The sequence below is a fragment of the Blennius ocellaris genome (assembly GCF_963422515.1).
Source record: "Blennius ocellaris genome assembly, chromosome: 11".
NCBI classification, from domain to species: domain Eukaryota; kingdom Metazoa; phylum Chordata; class Actinopteri; order Blenniiformes; family Blenniidae; genus Blennius; species Blennius ocellaris.
The window spans coordinates 2490629-2514949 of record NC_137660.1 but is presented as its reverse complement, the minus strand read 5'-3'; the positions used below and the strand labels follow the sequence as shown (position 1 = coordinate 2514949).

The 24321-nt window shown below is 44.6% G+C and overlaps 1 protein-coding gene across 1 annotated transcript; it reads right to left on the bottom strand.

Annotated features, from left to right (window-relative positions):
- Positions 1–58: 58 nt before the first annotated feature.
- Positions 59–24273, bottom strand: LOC308136726 (peroxisomal succinyl-coenzyme A thioesterase-like). Its single transcript, XM_080505192.1, has 11 exons — positions 24268–24273; positions 21903–22104; positions 21722–21821; positions 21441–21631; positions 21185–21354; positions 19465–19584; positions 15325–15407; positions 12189–12276; positions 1243–1323; positions 594–735; positions 59–510 (listed from the first exon to the last, which is right to left on the bottom strand). Exons 2-11 carry the CDS (start codon positions 22096–22098, stop codon positions 374–376), a joined length of 1308 nt encoding a protein of 435 aa, XP_080361318.1. The 5' UTR covers positions 22099–22104; positions 24268–24273; the 3' UTR covers positions 59–373.
- Positions 24274–24321: the final 48 nt, after the last annotated feature.

Here is a 24321-nt window from a genome sequence, read left to right as displayed (position 1 = left end):
ATTCATATATTGGATGCTTTGTTCTTTTGCTTCATGAGGAAGAATTAATTCAGCCAACACAAGAAGTTGGGGCTGCCTGATATACATTGATAGTGCCGCCTCTGGAAGAAGAAACTGAATTAACACTGCTGGTTTCATCAGGTGGTCCAGCAGATCTGCATCATTAATAACTCTCATCGACTGTTTGCCACGAGGAATAAGCTACAGGAAAGCATCAATTGTAAAATGTGATGTGCCTGAGACTGAGGGTCATGCTTCAGTAACTACAGCTCATACAGCTACAGCTCAGCATCCATTGTGTTCACGTCAACATAATTGAGCAGTTCTGAAGCTAAACACACAGACTCTCTTTATAACATCAAGTTTGGCCATATTAAAGGTGGGAAAGAGACATTGCAGCAGGTCTCGTCCCGCTGAACAAATTCACCCTGAGAAAGACCAGCAGCTTCTCCCAGGAGTCCTCTTGAGCCCGGGAATGAGCCACCGCTTCTCCACCCCACAGGACCATCACTTCACACAGAAGAAACAGCAGTCAGATCCAGGTTATCTTCAGCCCACAGCTCATCAGCCAGAGATGATCAAAGAGGACCTACCCGTCTCATTGGCGCCGACTGGTTTGAATTTGCTGGATCGAACATGTGGTGAGTACGGGGGTTCAATCAGGTGGCCTGCGTCAGGGTACGACAGGACGGTCAGCAGATGGCTGTTCCCCGCTCGCTCCATCATCTCCTTCACCTGGAAGACAGGAAATCAATCCATCAAGCTGGACTGGAAAAACATTTTCCTTAAAAAACTGCCTTTGATCGCCACGGTGTCCAAATTGTTTGAAAGTGACTTCAAAGAAGTTGGGACAAGGGAGCTTTCTCCACTGCCCTGCCATGTGCTCCTGGGAGGGAGCCAGCCATCAACAACTCAGGCCCTGTCCACACAAGCCAAAACTCTCTTTTCTCTTCCCGGCATTCTCAACACCATGTCGTACATATGCCAAGCCTTTAGGGGGCGCTGTGACTTTTTTGAGCGTCATTAGACCGTATTGTTTGTAGGGTATTTACAAGTAGTATACCGTTGAGGGAACGAGAGGAGACCGCGGATACTCCCCGTCAGGGACCTGTACAAGTCTTTATAAGGGAATTCACGACATTTGTTTTGCAGAACAGATTAGCAAATTCCATGTCAGTTTGCCGTGTCATATTACCTATATGTTGCTGTGCATAAAGAAAATTATGTTATCATCAAACTTACATCGTTGGCAGACTCTCTGGAGGCCCAGTTCTGGTCGTCCTCACCAACAACCAGCATCAACGGGCACTGCAGTCGTCCAACCTGCAGACACAAAACACAGCAGTTTTCTCAGCCAAAGTTTTTTTTTCCAGCTTCCTTACAACACAAACGACTGCTCTCTGCTTTTTATGACATGCTTGGCTTTCCATCTAGAAACTGGCAAGACTCTGGACACTAAACTACACGGAGACTGAGAAGACAGCTTGAAGTGAGCATGGAGGGAACTGGACTTTAAAGCCCCGTTTCCACCGCACACAAGTGCCGGGACGGAGCGGAGCGGTACGGAATAGAGACCCCGACCGAAATTTTGGGTCGCGTTTCCACTGCAGAGAGGAGCGTAAAAAGTGGGCGGGGCTTATGAGCTCCGCAGAAATGTGACATTACAACAGAAAAGAAAGTCGTCAGATGTAGATCTTATGAATCCTCTGTTGTTGTTTAAATTCTCCACTTTGCACTGTTATTTTTTGCAGCGGTAAAAAAAAAAGTTACATTTTGCAGCAGTCATTTTTTGCAGCGGAGAGCTGCAGCCTAACTTCCGTGTTTGTTGTGAGAGAGCGAAACCTCCGGCCACTTGCCAGCGACTTGCCCCGCACTCCAGCGCTCGGGTGTGGGGCAAGTGGCCGGAGCGTTCCCCCCGGTTGGCTGAGGCACAGACACGGGAGTCTGAGCTTTCTGCTCAAACGCAGGAGGTTCTCCACTCCGGCGCTGATCGCAGTCCCGCAGCTCAGCGTCGGAACAGGAGGCGCCGAGCTCCGAGCTCCTCTTCATCGCTTCCGCGGTCCGTCCCCGTGATATAGCGCCACTGACCGCGGCTGAACAGAACGCTGACCGCCTCTGGGAAGTGGAGCTGTCGGAGCGCGGTCAGCGCCGGAGACGAGAGCTCCAGACTCCCGTGTCCCGGACGCGCATCAGCGCCACGGCGAGCGCTATGCTGCAAACAGAAAACTCCAACGCGATGCAAAGTCCCTCCCCCCGGTCCCCCCCTGCCTCTAGTCGCTCTTTCACAACAAACACTAAAGTTGAGCAGCAAAGAAAAGAAAATGAAAATAAAAACAACCAGAGCACAGCTGACCACACTGACAGCAGAGGATTCAGCCGACACATTAACATATTGAGGTTGTGTAGTAAATCACTGACCAATCAGCAGACAGCAGCTCAACCTCAGACCCGTTCCATGGTCCTGGTACCCCAATGGAAGGGGAGCGGAAAAGCGGTCGCCTTTGGAGCGGTCTGGAGCGGTTTAGACTGCATTCCTGTCGTGACACGCGAACCGGAGCGGTTTAGACCGGTCTAGGCCGGTACTTTCTGTGCGGTGGAAACGGGGCTTATGTAAATGACACCAGTTTGCCATGTCAGAGTTTGAAGCGAAAACATGGTTTTTGCATTTTCATTTCAGAAAAGTTTTGTGTTTTTGAGAATGAATTCCATTCAATGGAAAGAGTGGAAATGCTGAGAATGATGTAGTGAGCCTGCAAGGCCACAAGCTGGCGCTGTTGGTTTTCTTTGTAATAAAAGGACACACTCATGCAGCAGAGAACAATGAGCTCTAAACATTAACAATGGAACAACACAGACATTCTCATGGACAAACCACCAAGTTGGATCGTTATTATGATGCCTGTCAAAATAAAAGTACCAAGTCCAGGAGAAAATGGACTGGGAGTCATGACACCACGGGGGAAACTTTGTTCTGATTGGCTCTACTGAACATGTGCAGAACAACTATTTATTACAGCTGTGGGGCGCATGCGCAGTCGCAGCATTTTCAAAAAGTTGTGTTTTCTCCAGAGACAGAGGGGAAGCATTTTTGAAAAGTTCCACCTTGGGAGCAGTTTTCAAAAAGTTGCATTCTCAGGGGCTCCAAGCATTCAAAATGGAATGAAAGTTTTCCGTTTTGACTGAACAACTTCAGAGAAGAAGACAAAGCAGCTGAAAAGGAGCCAACACCAATAACAGCAGCGAGGAACAAGGAAGCTGTGTACTGTACGGTGGTGTAATCTGTTTAATACAGCCTTGTTTTATTATGAAAGGCTTCGCAAGAAGTACCGAGCATGAGCTTCAGAGAATCGGCTACAGAGTTTGATGTACAGACATTGAGATTAAAACATGTTCTACTGCTCTACAAAATCCTTGAATCTTTATGTGCAAGATAACGACACAGTGTCAGAAGTGGAGCTTCGTCACCAAGAAGTGGAATTCAGCAGTTCTGGGAGTGAAAGAATGAGTTTTTCCGGACAGAACGATGCTGCTAGCACCCGAGCGACAGCGCCTTGTGGGACTCCGCCTCTGCGACAAGCAACTAATGATAACAATGGCAATGCCAAACCGCTCCCGAACGCCACATTCACCATCCAGCCTCCCGAAATGTTCGATTTCTCTAAACCACAGGAGTGGGAGAAGTGGATAAGAAGACTTGAAAGGTTCAGAATAGCTAGTAACTTACACCCGAGCTCAGAAGCTAACCCAGTAAACATGCTAATCTACCATATGGGGGATGAAGCAGACGATACTCTTCCAGGTCACACTTTTATGCTGCCTCTGTGTGCGGACCTGAGGGTGGTGAACACGACTGCCACAAAAAGCATCCACCGAACGAGCTCCAAAGTCAACCTAAACCAGTGCTTCTCAAATGGTGGGGCGAGCCCCCCTGGGGGGGCGTGGTGGGGTGTCAGGGGGGGCGTGAGGCAGGCGCGACTTTCAGTATTAGTGTCTTTATTGATGCTTGAACGATAAAAAAGGGCCTCCAGCTCATTTTATTAAGTTATTTTGATAATCAGGCGATTGTATGCAGAATGCTGGTGCCAACAACTCATACAGTGGTTTATACAGATAAATAAATAAATATTATCAGGTTCTCAATGGTAGTACAATTCGGGGGGGGGGGGGGGGGCCTGAAAAAATGTTTGTCCTCTAGGGGGAGCGTGACAGAAAATAATTGAGAACCACTGACTAAACACACAACAAAGGGCAAAATAGCAAATGAAAGACGCTACAGACGTAGCAAAGCCGCTGCACATGGTAACCCCATAATGACTCGGTGCGAATTTGTGCTGATCGTCCATCTTAACGAAGCCGTGTGCAGAGAAAAATCCATCCTGACACTTGCTCACACGTCACGGTCTCCAACTCAAACTGAACACAGCTCAGGTGGAGAAGCTTGGCCTGACGTGGGGATGTGAAAGATTGAAAGAATTTCTCATTGGGAGACATTTCTTCTTGAGAGACTGACTGCAAGCCACTGGTCATCCTGCTCGGACAACAAGCCCTGACAGAGCTGCCACCCGGGATCCAGCGCTCCAGACTCCGGCTCACCAGGTCCAATTATTCTATTCACTCACAGCAGACACACTCTGACCTGTCAGTCAAGACTCTGAGGACACAGCAGAGCTGACAAACAAGTACGTGGGGGAAATAATCAAAAGCCTGCCTGCTAGTCCATTGTACAACTAAAAGAACCGCTTAAAACCGACAGTGCATGTTCATCTGGTCAGAGAGGCTGGCCAGAAGACAGACACATCATTGGTCCAATCAAAGCATCTGGCCACACAGGGGCGCTATGGTGCACAGTGGACTGTTACTGAAAGGCACCAGACAAGTTATTGGTGACGGAGTCGGACTCGCCAAACCTTGTGATCTTGTGAAATGCTTTGAAACCCAGTGGAGCCGTTAGCCAGTGTTCATTTTGTCAACTAACACCGAAATGAAAACTTTTCATTGATGACCCGTTTTTTTTTCTGTGACTAATTTATGATCAGAATGTAAAATAAAAAAATTACAGACAACAAAAATGAACATTATCAACTGACGAGTAAAAATAATAATAAAAAAAAAATTGCGCAGGCCGGTATGTAACCTGGATTACCACCATCCTCTACAGTTTGGTTGTTTTCCCTTTTTATTAATCATCTTAAGTGCTTTAAGTGGGCCGGTATGAATTGGTAGGCACTACCGATGCTTTTAAATTTTACCCCTCAGAGTTCCGGGAGTATTTCCTAGCATACAGCGCATGCTGGAACTGTTTGTAAGACAGCCACTACTTTTTTCACACACTTTGAACCCGGCAGCTTAAACAATGAGGCTAAACTGTGGGTTTTTTTTTGAGTAAACAAGCTTCATGCATATAAATCCTGGGTGATGCGTTCAGGTGCATCACGTAACTCCACCTTCATGGCTGACCAATCGTCCTCAGAGGAAACTCTTCTCTCCTCAGAATCACAATCAGTGAAAACACTTAGTGTTTCTGTATTTTTTATTACTCAACTTCAAATCGCTCCTCAAAACCCACCCTCACTTTTCCTGAATCTCATTCTATTTTAATTGTTATTTTTGTATATTTTAGTTTTTTGCTATGTAAAGAATCTTTGAGTATCAAAAAAAGTGATAAGTTTGATGTAATAATATTTTGCTCTTGCCCTCTCTCCCTCTCTCCTTCCCATCCGTCGCCCCACCAAGCAAGTCTGTTTAAAACTTGTAAACCCAAAACAAAACAAAATATGTGCTTAACACCTGTGCATTTCAACAAGTGCAGCCTATACTGTATGTACAAATGTATTTGTTCTTTTTAAATTCCGTGGGTGCAGCTTATTTCCATTTTTTTTAAACAGTGTACACTGTACTGTCTGAGGCTTAAAGACTTGTCATGAAATGTGCTTTCAAACGTTTGTTGAACAGATGGCGCCACCTAGTGGCTTCAGAAAATAAAGACAAAGGTTCAGAAGCTTCATATGGCCATCACTAATTAAATTACACCAAATACGTGTAATGCTGTACAGGCCAATTAAAGAAATTCAATAAATAAAATAAATATACAATAAAAACAATAAAAGTATATCTGAACTAATTCAGGATGGTATGTAGTGACATCCATTCATCTCTCTCTCTTTCTTTCTCTCTTTGATGTTTTTCGGAAATTAAAAAAATCTGCCAACATTTAAATAAATATGTAATTATTTACAACATGTATTTATGATGTTTTTCTTAATCTCATTCTACTATACTAAGGCAGCTGGTGGATCCACACGCTGCACAAGGTGCTCTTATTCAGAAGTCTGTGGAGCCACTCTATGTTTTTGTCCATATTCGTATGAGAGCCTGACGGCAGGTCACTGAGGGGACCACCACCACTTTTTTCCACACTTAAAGTCCTAGTGAAATGAAACTTCGACCTCCAAAACACTCTGGCTGTCGCTTCTAGGGACATTTCTATGCTAACTGGCTGAAGGGTAAAATGTTAAAACACGACAATCTGCAAGAAAATAGCCGATAAACGGCGCTATTTCCTCTGCTGGGCGGAGCTTCTGACAATAATAGAGTGACATCACTGGTTGTGCACACGCCCAAGTTGTGTTTACATTATGGAGGATCAGAGTTTTGACCACCAAGAGGCTGAATTGAACCATATTTCATCATCATGGTCATTTCAAACCCAGTGATTGATGAAGAAGACACAGAAGGTGGTTCTGCCATCGGTGACCCCGTCTGGAACATGTTTGAGGAAGCAGAAGACGCTTCGTCCTCCATTCGTCCTCGTCTCCTCGCCTCAGCAGCCGCCACTTTTCACCTTTGAGGCTTTGAGGCTCCTGACTGTTGGCAGAACGACCGGCTTCCTGGATCCAACACGTCCAAGAGCTAGAAGACTGCGTGGAATCACCGAAGATGAGTCCAGGTATTACTTGATCGTCTACTAGCTGCCCGAGCTAGCGGCTCCCACTAGCCGCTAGCCGCGCGAGCTAGCGGCTCCCGCCGCCCATGCTCCTTTTCTCCTCTCTCGGTCTCTTCCAGGCTCAATCTTTCGTCAAGGCTCATAAAACGCAGACTATAACTTCAAAACACTGTAAAAACTTGGATATTTAAGAGGAAACAAGCCGATATAAACACAACAGATGGAGATCTGCACATCTCTTGACGTCACGCCCACGAAGAAGGATTCCCCCGACTTCCTCGGCTGGAGATTCAACATTCAAATAACTTTGTTATGTGACAACAGTGGAGGGGCAGAGTCGGAGGAACCTTAGAAGGAGTACCACAACTATCGTTTTTTGCAAAGTAGTGTTTTACATTTCACTAGGACTTGAAAGCACTGATCTCGAGTAGGTTTCTGATGGACCATCGAGCGGAAAAAAATCAGAGCCGGGCCGGTGGCGAGGTACATAACCGGATCCTTTAAACTCAAATAATAAAGCTCATCATGACGTCATTTTACAACATACACATGCCCGCAACAGCAGACCAGGGCTTAAAGCTTCAGCAGCACGAAGAGCAATTATGTCATTTTGACATATAACAAACCAAGAGAACAACAAAAACATTAGGCAACGTGGCCCTTAATAATAATACAACACAAATTCAAAGCAGTTCATAACGATGGAACCACATCATTTTGACAGCCACGTTCACTATTTCAACTAATGAGAGCACAGCAGGCTACTAGCCTATATTAATAGCTATAAAGTTTAGTAAAACTGGCACAGCGGCCCACATGTTCACCAACAAGCACAATTTCAGAGGCCAACTCACCACTATTTGAAGGATTTGAAAAAAATCCAAGTTCACGTCTGTCCTCCTGCTGCAGCTGCATAAAAAAGCGGCTGCTATTCCTGAAACTTCTGGAGGTCGAGGAGGGAGACAAACGTCAGCGTTTCCTGGTCTTGATAAAAATATAATGGCAAATAATACAATCCTGAATCCTGCCATGCAGTTTGTAGTGAGGCAGGTAAATTTCACCCTGCCTCTCAGTGCTGCGGTGCATTCAATGACCTCTTGGAAATGATTGTCTTCAAAATTGTTTTGACAATAAATCTGGAACCAAATGTCTTTATCTTCTCCTTTAGTCATTGTAGGTTGATAAAACCACAATCAAATAAACAACTATATTTGTGTTCGTGCAGCTCGCTACAGATGCAGCTAGCTAGCTGGAGAGTGACTGACGGGCCAATCAGAGGGCTTGAATACACTGACATCATTAGACCTTCGAGAAGGCCCAGTCTCGCCAATATCAAAATGTGATTGGTCGAAGCAGCAGCGTGACGACACTAGTTTTACACTGCAGACCTGCAGAATTGAATGTGAAGGACTAAAGCAGATTTTATTACCCGGCAACAGGGGATGCTGAAATGTGATTGGTTAAAAGTAGTGCTGTCAAAAATAACACGTTAATTTAATTAGACAATTTGAGACATTTCATTCGTTAAAAAATGTTTAACGTAATTAATGTAGTTTTATTTACTTCCGGTTATTTTTTTCACTCTTTTACCGGAGCAGCAGGACGAGCAGCGTCTCTTGGTGCAGCACCGTGACAACAGAGCAGCACAATACCGAGGGGAATAATATTAAGGTAGAAAGTTTCCCCTTATAAGTTCCCTGACGGCTCATTGAGAAAGTCATTAGCTTTACTTTGAAAAGACGAATTCTACGACCACAGTACAGTAGTAATTCTGCAGCAAAACAGCAGGTTGCCAGGATCCAACAAACTGGTAAACCTGGAGGAAAGACTTGAGGGTAAAATATTAATTTCTCCTCTTTCTCTGGCTCTACTCTATACTGTGTGTGTGTGTGTGTGTGTGTGTGTGTGTGTGTTGCTCTCTCCCTCTCAATGAGTGTTACTCTTTCTCCGTCTCTTGTGTGTGTTACAGTATATTATTGTCACTTTGTTCATGTAATAAGTTCACAATTTTGTTTCTAGAAATATTTAAATTCTCAAAGTGGACCTGCACTCTAACTGAACCCAGACTTATGTTAGATGTTTATTAATGAATTTATTTATGATTTTATTATTTTGCTAATCTTGGAGAGAAACCGTTTCACCAAAAGCTAAAATGTGTCTTTGAATTTAAATATTGTCTCTGTGTGTTGAGTTGACATTAATTCTGTGGTTTTTTCCTGAATATATATCCATTACAAGTGTCAGTCTTCAGGAGAAAAACAATGCGATTAATCGCAATCAATCACAGAAAATTTTGCAATGAATTCGTTCATTTTTCTTAATCGATTGACAGCACTAGTTGCTTTAAAATATGGAAGTACATGTCTGGAAGCAGTGCACCAGGGGAGAATCTATGAGAACAAGCGGACAGACCATTTGGAATTATTTAAGAAGTATTCATAGACAAAATATAATCAATAATCAGTCTTCTTCTAATCAGTTGCAGAGAAGGCCTTGCAGGCTCGCCACTGCTTTATTGGTACACCTAGGAAAACTCGTTTTACAGATTTTGTGATCACTTGGCAAGTCATAACCAGTGACGGCTGGTCAATAGAGGGCGCCAAGGAGCCGCCCCCCTGGTGGAAGCAAGAGGAATGAATATATATATATATATTCATTCATTCCTCTTGCTTCCACCTGAACTGTGTTCGCTTCATTTTCTACAGATAATCTTCAATAAAAGAGAGGACTTCTTTACTTCTTGGTGTGTGCGTGAGCATTGAGGAAAATCGCCTTGAAGAGGCGGGGCTTAGTCACGATCTGACACCAGAGTGACTGACATGAAATGACACTATTCAGCATCATGTCCGAGACTTGGGGTGATAATAATGAAGAGCCTCCCTCATAATACCAGCTCTGTTATATATTTTGATACACAAGTGGTTCCCTCAGTATCACATTCCTCACAAATTTTTCAAAGACTTTTATTATTACTGAGGTGAGGCAAAAAGCCTCAAGTCAAGTGTTTCGGACGGCTGGGTTTAGGGAGAGGGAGCATCACAGCATCCTTCCAGAGAGAAGGTGCTGCGTTTCCAAAGACTTGTTCAAAATGACTTAAAATACAGGACTGAATTTATCTGCATGCGATTTAATAAGAGGACCACGGATATTATCAGGACCCTGGATTTTCTTTACGTTTAAAGTGCTCAGTGTCCTTCAGTCCCTTTCTCCAAGTCCAAAATGTCCGTGCTAAAATCAGAGAAATTAAAACAGCCATAAAAACCATTAAGAGCATTTGAAAAATCTTTTTTCTGCGTTAAAATAATTTAAGATGGTCTGGCTGCTGCTGTGGGGATTGTGAAGGCCTGCGATGGTTTTCATACATCTCCAGGAAGAACCAAGATTGTTTGTGGCAATTTTACCTTCCAAGAGGTTTTGTAGCTCTGTTTGGCTTTCAGAACCTCAATTTTCAGGTCTTTGGTGGCTGACGGAAGGTCAGAGACAGCCCCTTGTTTGAAACCCGTTTCTTTTTATTTAGACACGATTTGACACGGTTTGTAACCCATGGTTTGTCAGTAGGGTACACTTTAACACAGTTCCATGGTACAATCATGTCCTTGCAGAAAGTCACATAGGAGCTTGTGACGTCCACCACGGCGTCCAGATCATCTCCAGAACTGGGTGAAAACGTCTCAGTCTGTACAATGAAAACACTCCAGCAGGGATCGCACAGAGTCCTCCGACCACATGTCAAAGTTCTTGGTCCATGTCTTCTCCCTCTTTAAAAGAGTCTCAAGTCCAGTTCATACAGCAGGATTATTAAATTGTCAGCAGATTTCCCAAACCTGAGAGACCACACACACACACACACACACACGGCGATCAATAATCCCAGTTTAATAGTTTTGGTCGTACCGTGTGTGGTGTGCAGCCACTCAGCAACATCAACACACCAACTGATTTCTCTGGCGAACATCCCCACATCAGACGGGAAATCTCACAAAACCTCTTGAGATCAAACGTGATTCCAGAGTCGACAAACCTGGCGGACGAAGACGATGCAGTGGTGATCGTTTGTGGTGTGTTTTTATAAAAAAAAAAAAAAAAACTAGTTTTAAAAAGAAGAGGCGTTGGTTTGTCATGACAACAGTTTTGACTTTGTGATTCTCCGCCCGGTCCGGCGCCACTACGTCACCTCACTTTCTGATTGGCTACTCGTCACAGTCAACAGGATCGTAGCGTCGTCCCCTCGGAGGAAACCACACCGTGAGAACTCGGCCAAAACAATCCAACATGTTGAACATCCCCGATCTCAGATCGGAGCGGTCCCGACATCCTTCCTAGCAGACGAGAGCCGTCTGAACACACCACACACTGCAGGAATATCTGAAAAGATTATCTTATGATGATCTGAGCGTCCTTCAGTTGTCGGAAGGAGACAATCGGGGCCAAAATCGTCCTGATAATCCTGCAGTGTGAACTGGGCTTTAACCCTAAACCTAACCCTAACTCTGGGCAGGAGGTGCACACAGTCATGATCAGTGGCTCCTGAAGGGGCAAGAGGGACGGATTTGTAGGCGTTTTTCACTGAACCAGAACAAAGATCTAGCATTCTGTCCCGTCTGGTAGGACAGGACACGGATTGATAAACGTTTTTCAGGGTTGATTTAAGGCAGACGTGGTTAAAATCAGCCAATATAAAGTGTGTTGCTTTGGGGGAGAGCGACTGCAGCCTCTGCAGCGGCGCTGCACGTGGAGTGGCGTGAGCGCAAAAGAAAAACAGGTTCAACTCAAACTGCAGTTAAAGATTTGGACAGAATATTGAGACACCGAAGTACTGTGTTTTCCCAACAATATGCTTTCTGATTTGGTGAAAAGAAACAAACATTCTATGTTCAGTCCAAAATGTGAAAAAATACATTACGACATGCTGGTTTGAATTATGTTACAAGTCACAAGTGATGAAAAAGCAACCAGACTTAAGTAAACACTGTCAACTGGATGAACACGGAGGTGTTTATCAGTCCCCGAATGCTCATCAGAGCAGGAGCCGAGTACTTAAAGTTTTCTGGGACTGAGGGCTTCTTACTGCATGAAAATCATTTGCTTGGCTAAACTTTTCATGACAAACAATCTTTTGAAGACAGATGGAGAGAAAATGGTTTAATTCCCGCTTTAAACATGCACCACTTCTCTGGTTTGGAATAGACTTACTTTGTTGGCGTAAAAATGAAAACTGAGAGGTCGTGACACTGGAAATACTCACATCCACCTTCTTTAGGGGGTCCGTGGGGATGGGCAGTACTAGACCTCGCCAGATGATCTCGTTGTTCTCAGTAACACGAGTGTTACTCCTGAATGGACAAAACAAGATGGATAAACACAATAATCATACACCAGTAAAACTTCTTCTGTTGATAGTAATGTTCAAAGGATACATCTAACAATTTGTATTTGATACACCATTAAAAAGGTGAACAGAGACATGAAAATGTACATAAACCCTTTAGAACTTGCCTCTACTGTAAAGCCTCTGACGAGCGGACCCGATAAGAGCAGACACATCGTTGAGCATTGACAAGTTTCGAAGTGTTAAAACACCTTAATAAATGAACAACGTCCCAAATTCAGACACTGGACAGGTTTTCCTGGTGAATTTCAAGCTGAGCCACACTAAAAGGGCCAAAATACTTAGAGTGGACCTGTTTAATCCGAATATTTGCAGAATCACCTTCTCCTGCAGCGTGGTGCTGCGCTGGACTCCTCTTAAGCTGAAGTTTCACTTTACATATATAAGTATGTTTCTTCCATAACATATTTGGGATGTGGTCCATTCAATATCAACTGGTTCTACAATTTGTCCTCATGACGTGTCCCTCTGAAGAGATGACATCTGTCTTCAGGGGACATTTGCTCTTGGATTTTAGGGCGTCCCTACATCAGAGGTTTTACTGTATAAAATTGTAATTGCTTGATAAAGTTGAGTTGTTGGGTAAGAACAGAAAGCCACATCGTAAAAGGCATCACATACAAACCCAACTGTACAGCGGAGGGACAATCATGAGTTGAGGCTGCATTTATGGACAGTGTCCATAGTAATTCAGTAAGTTTAGGGGCCGAGGTATGGAGATGCTCAGTCAATTTGGACACCAGAAGAAGCTCAGAGCATTCTTTCAAATAAACAATTCATGACAAAATGAGGTTTCTTAAGACAAGTCATGTTCAAGTTATTCATTGTTCATCGTCCATCTGCTGTACTGCTCAACCCTGTTCAGGACTGCTGGAGTCCATCTCAGGTGTCTATAGGTGAGAGCAGGTTCCACCTGGACAACTGGCCAGTCCATCACACTGCTCACACATACAGAGACGGACTCATTCTCATTCACACCTCGGGGCCATTCAGGGTCACCAAGAAACCTCACGCTTGTTTTTGGACTGTGGGAAGAAACCCACCCTCACACAGGGAGAACATGTAAACTCCACACCGAAAGGATCGGCCAGTGGCCATTTGTTGTTGGTATCAAATATTAAAAATAGGGACAACAGGCCAAAGTTGACTACTGGCTCAGACTTGATGAAAAAATAATAGAAAATAAAATACAGGCATCGGTATCTCGCTACAGACTTCAGTTGTGCCATCCGTTGCATCTTTGATGCCCTGGCTACTGACAAAGTGAAAGACTGGCTGACCTTCAAGGTCAGTGTCACTCAGTTGGCACGCAATGTCCTCGGACGACCTTCCCCGAAAAAATGCTCTAATGCTGCAGCTTCTTGTAACGCCTGCAGCACAGACCTGTCACACCTGAGGAAGTCAGAGCCGCTCTGAAGAAACTTAACAGGAAAGCCCCTGGCATCTGTGCAATAACTGCTGAGAGGCTAAAACCAGGCGTTGATAGCATCATCGAGTGGCTCACCCACATATTCAATCAGGAGTGGGAGAAAGAGGCTTCCCAGCAACTGGACCAGAGGAGTTCTCCTAACCTTCTGGAATTGTAAGGGGGACATGCTAGTCTGCGGCAACCAGAGGCATTACCCTTCTTTCCTTCCCCGGCAAGCTCTTTACCAGGATCTTGCTCACTCACGCTCTCCCAGCCATCAGAAGCAGCCGCCGTACTCAGCAGGCTGGCTTCATGCCCAACCGCTCCACAACAGACCACATCTCCGCTGTTCGTCTGCTGATAGAGAAGACCCATGAATTCTGTAAAGACCGCCATCTCTACATCGGGTTCATAGATCTGAAGGCTGCCTTTGACACCGTCTGCCATGCTTCACTGCGGAGTATTCTACAGACCCTTGGAGCATCAGGGTGGAGCACTATCCAAGATCGTTGCCCTGTTTAAGCTGCTTTACGGCAACGCATACAGCTGTGTCTGTATTAACGGCAGAGACGCCGACTGGTTCCCCATCTCCAGTGGCGTTCGCCAGGGCTGCCTGGCTGCTCCTGAACTCTTCAACTACATCATTGACCATCTCATGTTCAAGGTCTGTGAGCGGGTCCCCAGACTGTCCTTCGGCAGCTACCACCTGACTGACCTGGAGTACGCTGACGACACCATTCTGCTCAACACATCCTACAGTCAGCTGAGAGACGCTCTGGGCACTACAGTAAAGAGGCAGAGAAGCTTAGCCTCCAAGTGTGCTGGACGAAAACCAAGTTGATGTATGTCAGTGGTGGACCAGATCCACCTCCCCTACGGCTTGGTAACAGCATTGTAGATAGAGCCTGTCAAGAACTTTGTGTATCTGGGGTCCATAGTGACAAATCACGGGGACCTAAAACCAGAGCTTATCCGCAGAAGAGCCCTGGCTGCACCAGCTCTGTTGTCTCTGTGGAAACCACTCTGGTGGCACCAGACCGTCTCACGCAAGACGAAGCTCCAGATTTCCAACTCTGCAGTACTCTCCATCCTGCTTTATGGCTCAGAGACTTGACCCTTAAACAAGACTCTGGCCGCTAGAATCAATGGCTTTGACAGCACGGCTCTCAGAACCATGGAGGACATCAGGTGGCCCCAGTGGGTTTCTAACAAAGTGCTTAGCGCCCATACGACCAGAGCATCCTGCCCGGCTGGGCAACGTCGCACCTGCTGGTCCGGCCATGTCCTCCGCCTTCCTCCGGACAATTTGAAGAGAGCCATTCTCCAGTTTGAGCCAAGGGCCGAGGTTGGAGACGACCATGAGGAAAACCCCTCACCCAACGGCTCGACGTCATTACGGGCGAGCCCCAACAACATGGAGTTGCTGCGGAGAATGCAGAGCAGCTGGCACAAGACCGTCAACTCAGGAAGAAAAACAGTTCATCTGGTAGAATCAACGCACAGGGACGGGACACCCCCTACCCCGGGCAGGAGCTGTAACTAATCGGTAGCTCTCTTCACAATCTCATTAATACATTTACTTACACGTTGAGGGAGCCCAGCATTCCTTCCAAATCTTTGTCAACCGCCTGCACATGACTCCCGCTGACACACACCACACACCGGAGCTGAGAGAAACACACACTTAAACATTCACATAGCAGGTGACACAAGCCTGGTCAGTCTGTTTCACTAGAGTTTTACAACATGACTACAAAAATGACACAAAAACAAGGAGCATAGAGAACAGAGATCATCATGATCGTGAACTGTGTTACATGGTTACTATCAGTCAATGTGAATTCTTTCCAATGGAGAGATCAATTTCATGTTTACATGAGCACTGGATGAAGTGATCAGAAACGTCAAAAATATACAAAATTTTATGAACCATGAATATCGTTCCATTCAGGTGTACACATACTGTGTTTGAATACAAATGTTAGACTACTGTGTCACTTGATGCTTCTAGGTTGGTTTGATTGTTGGTTTTGAAGAAGCCACAGGTCCCACATGTCTCGTATGTCTCCTCTCTCTTTAGCCTTGCATGTATTGTCTGTATTATTGTCCATTTGTCGTGAGATTGCCCTGTTCCCCAGAAACTGACACAGACCCTGTTTACCCGGGAAAGGTCTGACGTCTGACTCAGTTTGTCTTCGATTGGCATGTGGTGAGGACACGAGTCCATCACAGGACAAACACACAGACATTGACACTCAGGGACAATTTAGGGTCACCAATTAACATCACATGTTTTTGGACTGTGAGATTCCCCCGAATAATCCAAACCAACCAACGCACACATTTTAGGTCTGCATCTGCATTTCAGCAGAGATTGTGATTTGGGAGGTTTTATCCTGTGTTTGGGCTGGGAAGTGTCAGTGAGACGTGGCGACTCGGCCCACTGATCAAGCTTGTGTCCATTAGAAACCAAAACACAGAAGAGATGAGGTGTTGGTGGCAGCATTGGGTCCTGCCCTCAGGAAGCAATTCAATGAGCAGTTTATGAGGAATGCATTCTCATCATAAACACAGGTATACAACCTTGCAGGATACAATTACTCTGGACAATAATTTCAATGGAACAAGGTCAATTTGATCCAACAAAAGAGAATATTTAACCTGACTGCTCATGGCCCATGTTACCACAGCCAGTGTTTCCATGTTCAGCTGTGTCACTCTGAGTTGGTGTAATTCTAAGAAAAAAAGTTTTTTTCCCCTCATTCATTGGCCTTTAATCAGGAAAAAAACACATTGAGATTAAGAATCTTTTTTGCAAGTGTGTCCTGGTTGAGGTACATACAATAAATTTACAGTGTCGGTGAAACTAAAATGTTCTTAAAAACAAATAAATAGCAAAAGACAAATGCATGAAATACAATAAAAGTACAGACAGAGGGTATATGAAAAATAGAAAAAAGAAAAACATTAAAAGATTCTAAAAACCATCAAATACTTTAAAACAAGTTAGGAAAAACAAGAACATGGTGACTTTTTTGTTTCCGGGTGCTGTAAAAGGGCCTTAAACTGTCCCAGTGAGACCAACTCGGAGTTTCAGGTCAGTCTGTAAAGTGTTCCATGAATATGGAGCAGAACACCCATTTGCCCAATTCCGTACGGACAGTTGGGATTTTAAGTAAAAATAAGCCTTTAGACTGCAGACTGTAGTTGTTTTGGGGTTTTACAGTCATATAGCTGCAAAGGTAGGAAGGCAGCAAACCAAGAATTGTCCTGCAGATAAAACCAAGCCAGTGAATGTGTCTGTGTAGAGGTAGAGCCCGCCATCCAACATGAGTGTAGAGTGAGCAGTGGTGAGTGAGCGCTTTGCTGCCCGTTATAAATCTCCGTGCTCCATGATAAACTGGATTCAGTGAGTGAAGATATTGAGAAGTAGCATTCATATATACAATGTCCCCAATGTCCAACATGGACAAGAAAGTAACCTCAACAAGGCGCATTTTAGACTGGAAGGAGAAGCATGATCGAAATAAAAACTCAATTTTAATTTTAGCTTTCTCACAAGCTGTTGAATGTGAAGTTTAAATGAGAGGAAATTATCGATTATGATTTCAAGGTATTTATAAAAGTGAACTTCCTCAATGACATGACCTTCTAGGGTAGTGATGGGGGTCAGGTTTGTCTCCCTCGTTCTAGAATGCGAGAACAGCATCACTTTGGATTTGTTGGAGTTAATTTTTAACCTGAGGTCATTGAGGTTGAGCTGAACAGCAGAAAACGCCGCCTGAAGTTTAATGAGGGCCTCTTTTAGTGACAGTGAGGAACAATAAATGACTGTACATGAAAACATAAAAATTAAAGTTGGCATCCCCTACATTGTGATTGAGGTTATTGAGGTGAATTGTGAATAACAGTGGACCGAGGACAGACCCCTGTGGGACACCTTTGGACACAAGAAGTAATTTGGAGGTGCTGCCATCAACCTGCACACTCAGATCGTCCAGAAAGATAATTTGACAGACTGTTCACTGGTTCCAATGTCCAGGAGTCTCTGTAGCAGCAAGTCATGATCAACTGTGTCAAAAGCCTGAGAAAGGTCAATAAAAAGTGCTGCACAGTGTTGTTTTTTGTCCAGTGACACAATAAAATCATTTAAAACCTTACAGTAGTGGCTGCTGTGACGGTACTGTGCCTTTTCCTAAAGCCTGACTGGCGGTCTGATAAAACATTCTGAGTATAAGAACTCTTTTAGTTGTTCATTCACCAGTGATTCAAGTCTTTTACCCAGATGAGTAAAGGATTAAAAAGTGCCACTATGACAGTCACAACCTTTTATTTCCGTTGTCAATCATCATCCTGAACCCTCTTCACAGGATCCAAAAACAAACACTGTGGTATAAATATACTCGTAGAGTTGTCCTTGGACCTTGTAATCCTGAGCCGTTTCCTGAGATGCAGGAGGAGCAGAAGTAAAACTCCGTCCCACCGAGGTCAGAATACCAACTTTGGCTGGATAGAGTCTGGGAGACTGATTTTGCTGCACATGCAGAGCTGCCAGTCCACCTGTGCATATTAAGTCATTGTGTATTAAATGAGTGGCAATGTGTTTCCCTCACACTCAAGAACAGATTTACTGAAACCATCCAGTGTGTTTTCAACTTGCAATGTTGTGATCAGGAACACTTAAACCTACTTTGAAAAAAAAAAGTTACAAATTCTAAGTCAAGGAATTAAGGGGGGAAAGAATCAGGGACCACCTCATTATTTTAACCATAAGACTCAAGACTCCATCATGCTCCTTTCATCATGAATTATAAACCCTCAGAAGCTTCATGATAAAGATAAGTAGATTGTAAATAATAATGTGAGGATTTTTTTTAGTTCCAGTCAGGGGTGGATCGGGTATAATATTTACAGGGTAGCAAGAGGGGTCCAGGAACAAGAGGGGACCAGCTCTGGATTGGTCTTGTGCTGCATTCACTGCAGTAGGACATTGGAGAGTCGTGCTCATCAATGTCAAATTGGTCATGACTTTTCTTTTAATTTGTTACTGACAACCAGGGTGGCAGCAGAGGGAGCAAGGCTTTCTTTTTGGGTGGCTCATGCCACCCTCACGGCCGCACCAATCAGGATATTGTAAAAATACTCAGGTCATTTTCCAAGAGATCTGATTGGTCAGTAGACAGTGGCTTCATTCTCTGCTCTGGAGTCAAACATCAGAGCACCGAGGTGATTTATACCGGTAAGAAGGGAATCTGCTTCGCAGTACAGAAAACCCAGGGTCAATCCTGAAGTTACCTCGATAAAAGAACATCCTGAGTGGTAATGTAGGCCCCAGGTTGATTTGTGGAATCATGTTTATTTTCTACAGGCTGTGTTTTACACTGAAGTCACGTTTGACTACACAAGATTTGGTATATTGAACGTGAAGAACATAGACCTATATATATATAGTTTTATAGAAGTGAGATCGGTAGTTCAGAACACACACTACCAGATCAGAAGAGAAAGATCTTGTGTCATCTGTCTTTTGTGATCATCAAGTGTGTCTCTCTTGATGGGTGAAGATTCTAAAAACCCTGTAGTCCCAGGCTTAAGCCACCCCAGTAGATCTGCCCCTGGTTTGATTTAAGACAGTGACTGACATATATGTTGTGTGTCAATCATGGCAGGAGGTTTTCTGTGATGAGGGCTCACACCAGGACAGTAGGTTTGCTCTGTAGTTACCTTCATAACCTCGGAGTAAACTGCCATTCTGAGCGTCACACTGGTGCCAAAGGAAAGTCCCAACATGGCAATCCTGCTCCCGAGGATCTGAGGATGCTCCTGCAGGTACTTGTAGGCAGTCTGCAGTCAGAAAACAAGAACTTGATCAAGTCTTCTTGTCAGGCCACATAGAATGTTATTCAAACAAGCAAGCTGCTGGTCTGAGAGACTTTTGACCCTACTACTACTGAAGCATCCTGCTCAGTGTTCAGTAGTATTTGTTTGTAAGAAACGACTACTGGATGTCACTTTCAACACTGCTGCTACAAATTAATGCTTCACATATTCAAACTTTGTCAGACCAGTCCAGATTCCACTGCCCTTATCAAGCTGTTGCTTATCTTCACTGGTAAGGTCAATGAACTGCTGGCAGCAGTTACAGGTTTTATTGTCTCACACACACCACACACACACGGAAGTTGTGTTCTTTTTACAGCAGTGGAGTTAAAGAATTACTTTTCACAATTTGTTGAATCGCATAAGCTAGGATGCTTATTGCATTGATCGATCAATTGTAGGAAAATTGTATGAAACCCTCCAACATGACAGTAAGAGCTGCCCCCCCACCGAAGATCAGAATTGTCAGTTGTTTCAGCCCTATTATGTTCATACACTGTTGCTTGTGCACCAAGTCCATTAACGTCCCAGACCTGTCCAACAGGATCTGATGGACTCATGTTCTAACCAACATGCACAGAAAAGGACAGGTCACCAAGAATCCAGTTAATGATGCAGCGTATCAGAGGAAGCTCATTAGTCAGTAGCATCTCAGGACAGAATAAATATTGTTCTGATCCAGATTCTTCAATTTGACCTAATCTACAACCTGAATAACTTGATGACCCTCTTCTTCACACCAACTGAGATGGAGTGTGAACGTCTCAGCTGAGATACAAGCTGTGGAGAATATTGTCGTCTGTAACAATCATTAAAGGCCCAAACTTTCACTGGAACGTGGCAGAAATCAGTGCCAGTGGCTTCAACATTCATCTTAGTGTGTCAAGCTCCATCTCCTCAACTGATGAATCAAGAAACAAGACACCTACTTATAGGTAAAGTTTTGGGTTAAGGGTCAAAAGGTCTTTAGGTTTTTCACCTCCTGACCTTGGTATCATTTCAGTTTACCTTCGGGCTCGTTTACACCAGGTGTTAACATGCATTTCAGGTGATCTGATCACGAGGTGAGCTCTGACCCAGACCGTTTACACAGATCTGTATCATGAGTTCCTGGCGAACCACTTGAGCTCAGGTCGTGTTACTGCCTCTACATCACTTCAGCTCAATGGCCCGGGGTGCAGCCATGAGTCATCCAGCTGCTGCTGGATGGTGTCCCTGCCTCGGCCACGAGAAGGCTCTGGATCTCTGCAGACCTCCAGACACGGACTTCCATGTTCTTTTCCATAGTTTGATTGAAGAGTTGGGAAGACTGTATAACTCAGACTGGTGGATCACCTGAAACGCAGGTTAACGCGAGGCATAAATGGGCCCATAGCTAATCCAAACCTGTTGCACACTGGGAAAAGGCTTTTTTGTGTTCAATGTACAAGTCATTGTATTTTCTGGTAAAAGGGCCAACTGTTTTCCTCCCTTCTTTGAGGATTTTTCACTACTTTACAGAATTTTCACAGGGGGATAAGAAGTCAACAGGCTCCATTGTGTGGAAGTCCCAGTAATTAATTACCTCAAAATATGTGTAGCTCACAGGCTTTCCCGTTTCCTTGATGATTTTTGCTGTGAGGTAGTCCAGAGCCAGAGCAGCTATACCGTGTGAGGCCAGCAGCGCTGCACGATACTCCACCAACTGCCCCCCACCCCCCCAAAGGTCCAGAACAGCAGGAAAAGGTCCAGGTCCTACACACAAGCCAACATATCACTGATGTACATGATAAGAAGAGAAAGTGATATTTGATGAGGTCTTGACTTTCTTCTGGTCGTACCTGTGGGCAGGAAGAGGGTCGCAGTGAGTCCACCCTCTGTGACCGGGATCCTGTGGACCCCAGGGGCCATGTACCAGCGCTCCACCACCACACTGGCAAGAGGTACCTGATCTGCAAAGCCCTCTTTCCTGTGGCCCTGGTACACCGACACTGTGACCACCATGGGCAGCTCCACGTTCTTCTTCCGCATCCTGAGCCGTGAGCAGACAGTCACTGATACGTGATTCAGTCCTGGTTAATGCCACCTGCACACATTCAGCCTGGGGGGGGGGGGGGTCTACCTGAGTCCAGGTTTGCTGCCTGGAACTGGTCTGAGGCTCCACAGTAAACCCATCGGTTCAATCCCACAATAGGTCCCACCCAGGCTGCAGTCCTTGGACACTGAAGTGGACAGGAACAAGGTTTAGACAACACTTTCTACTCGACTTCCCTTCATTAAAGGCCACGTGGAGAAAGTTGTACCGTTCACATTGCCGGCGGCATCAGACATGTAGTGAGCGAACGCATCCCAACTGTGACCGTCGTCACACTGGTGCAAGGAGTGAAGGGTCAGCTGGGAACAAGGGCTTGTATTCTGGACCAGGATGACAAACTGCTCGTCCACGAGTCCCCTGGACGGATTCACCAACAACTGGACACAACAATGCTTCTCGTCCATCCTGAACTGAACAGACCAAACAAATCAGCAGCAAACGGTTAAATGTGGACAACAACAGCTGGCGAGTGTAATTTTTTTCTTTCTACAACTTGTCTGAAAATAACTTGACCTCTGAGCTACAAATTCCGGATTATTGTAAAACAAATTTGCAAACATTGATGATCCAGAAAAAAAAAATACTCGGTAAACAAAAATGCTAACTTATGTCAATGTTCTGCGTAGAAACATGTCAACGGAAAAGGATGCTGAAAAATTAATCCTCGCATTTGTTCTTACAGAGTTGACTACTGTAACTCCCTGTAATTGGGGTTTCTGAGCAACTACAGTCTTCCGCTGATTCAAAAGGCTGCAGCGAGAGTTCTGACAGGAACCAGCAGGGGAGAGGGTTCAGTGTCTGGGATGTTCCTTCGACCGTGGAATGTTCTTCCTGGGATCTTCTGCAGTCACTGTCCCAGTTCAGGGGTGGACAATCCTGGTCCTGGAGGGCTGCAGCCCTGCACGTTTTAGATGTCTCCTCACATCAATACAGCAATTAGTGGCTCCTTGTCCAGCTTCCTGCAGAGCCTCATCATGATAACAGGTGTGTTTGAGCAGGGAAACATCCAAAACATGCAGGACTGTGGCCCTTGAGGACCAGGATTGCCCACCCTTGTCCTAGTTTGAAGTCCCACCGGGACGTTACCTCAAATAAAACTTGTTTGAAGCTGCAAAAGATATTAAACTGAGAGAGTCCAGCACGCTTTAGTTCAGGGGCCACATGCAGCCCAATATCAGCGTTTCCTCTACATTCATTTATGAGTGGCAGGGGGTCATTCTTAAATCCTCACCGCCACTCCTTCAAAATTCTTCTTCTTTTTTTAAACAGGCGCAAATACACCACTGCTTAAAAGGGTGTGGAAGAGGAGTCTGTTCAGGCTGGATCAGAAATGATCATACACTTCAAATTGAGTGATCCTGCATTTTGGCCAAATAAAGTGTCCAACACAGAGAGTGGACATCTGGGACTCTAGCAAACCTGCCAGCTGGCCGGCTTGTGAGTACCAACATAAACTACACATAACCGTTCCAAATAGAGGGAACATCTTGTACTGAGTGGATGAATCAGTGTGCATTAAAGATTTACAGGTTTTACCATATTTTCCGGACTATAATTCCCACTTTTTTCATCGTTTGGCTGCCACTCATAGTCAGTAGCCACTCGTGTATAAAAATATATAACAGAGCTGGTATTATGGTGAGCACCCGTCCTGCTCGGTCCGGGAGGCACGGCACCTTAATCTCTTTTCCACCGTGATGATCAAGTATGAAACCATCTTCATCAGTCGGTCATGAGAGAAGTGTTGCAGAGAAATGGTAGTAAAGTGTGAATCTAGTGACCACTGGCCAGGAGAAATCCACCTTCACAGTGGAGCTGGTCGGTTGAGGAGACGGACAGAAACTGCCACCGACGGTCATTTTCACACGGAAAACCAAAAGTCTGAATAACTTGCCTTCCAGATTGAATGTCTGTTCTTGGTCAAGGATTGTGTGAAAGAAATGTCAAAATAAATGCAACTTGTATAGGTTTTTTAATCTTCATTACACATTTTTTGACTGGCTGGCGCACGCGCGCACGCACACGCACGCACACAAATATCAAGTATATATGATGAAAGTATATTTTCACAAAATCAAACAATTACTACTGAAAACGTCACATTCTCAACATGAAGCCAATTTTAATGAAACCTTCTGGTGCAACGTACAGTGAAATGTCCAAAAGAACTTCTATGGCTGATGGATTCTAGGTGTTTTACCGGCAACTCGTAAGAAATGAGTGAAAAGAAAATCAGTTTCCTCTGAAGTCTTTCCAATTGTCTTGGTGGTTTCGTGGCCATATTAAAGCCTCTTGCCGGCCGGTTTTGGGCCACGGGTCTTATGTTTATATTAAATATAATTATTAAACCTATGTTTAACTCTTACAATAGTTCTTTATGACAGTTTAACAATAATGTCCCATCAGCCCACATCCCCACATAAAAACACCAGGACTGGTTTGGTCTTTGCATAATATAAAAGATGAGAACAGATTTCAACTCCTCTGACATGACATGACAAGAGGACACACATAACAACCTGCACGTGGACTTCCTGCTGCACGCGCCTACAAAACAAGTACAAGTGACTTACTTTCCACTCCTGTCTCTTCTCTTCAGGTGTTCTGTGTGTGAACTTCTCTCTGTG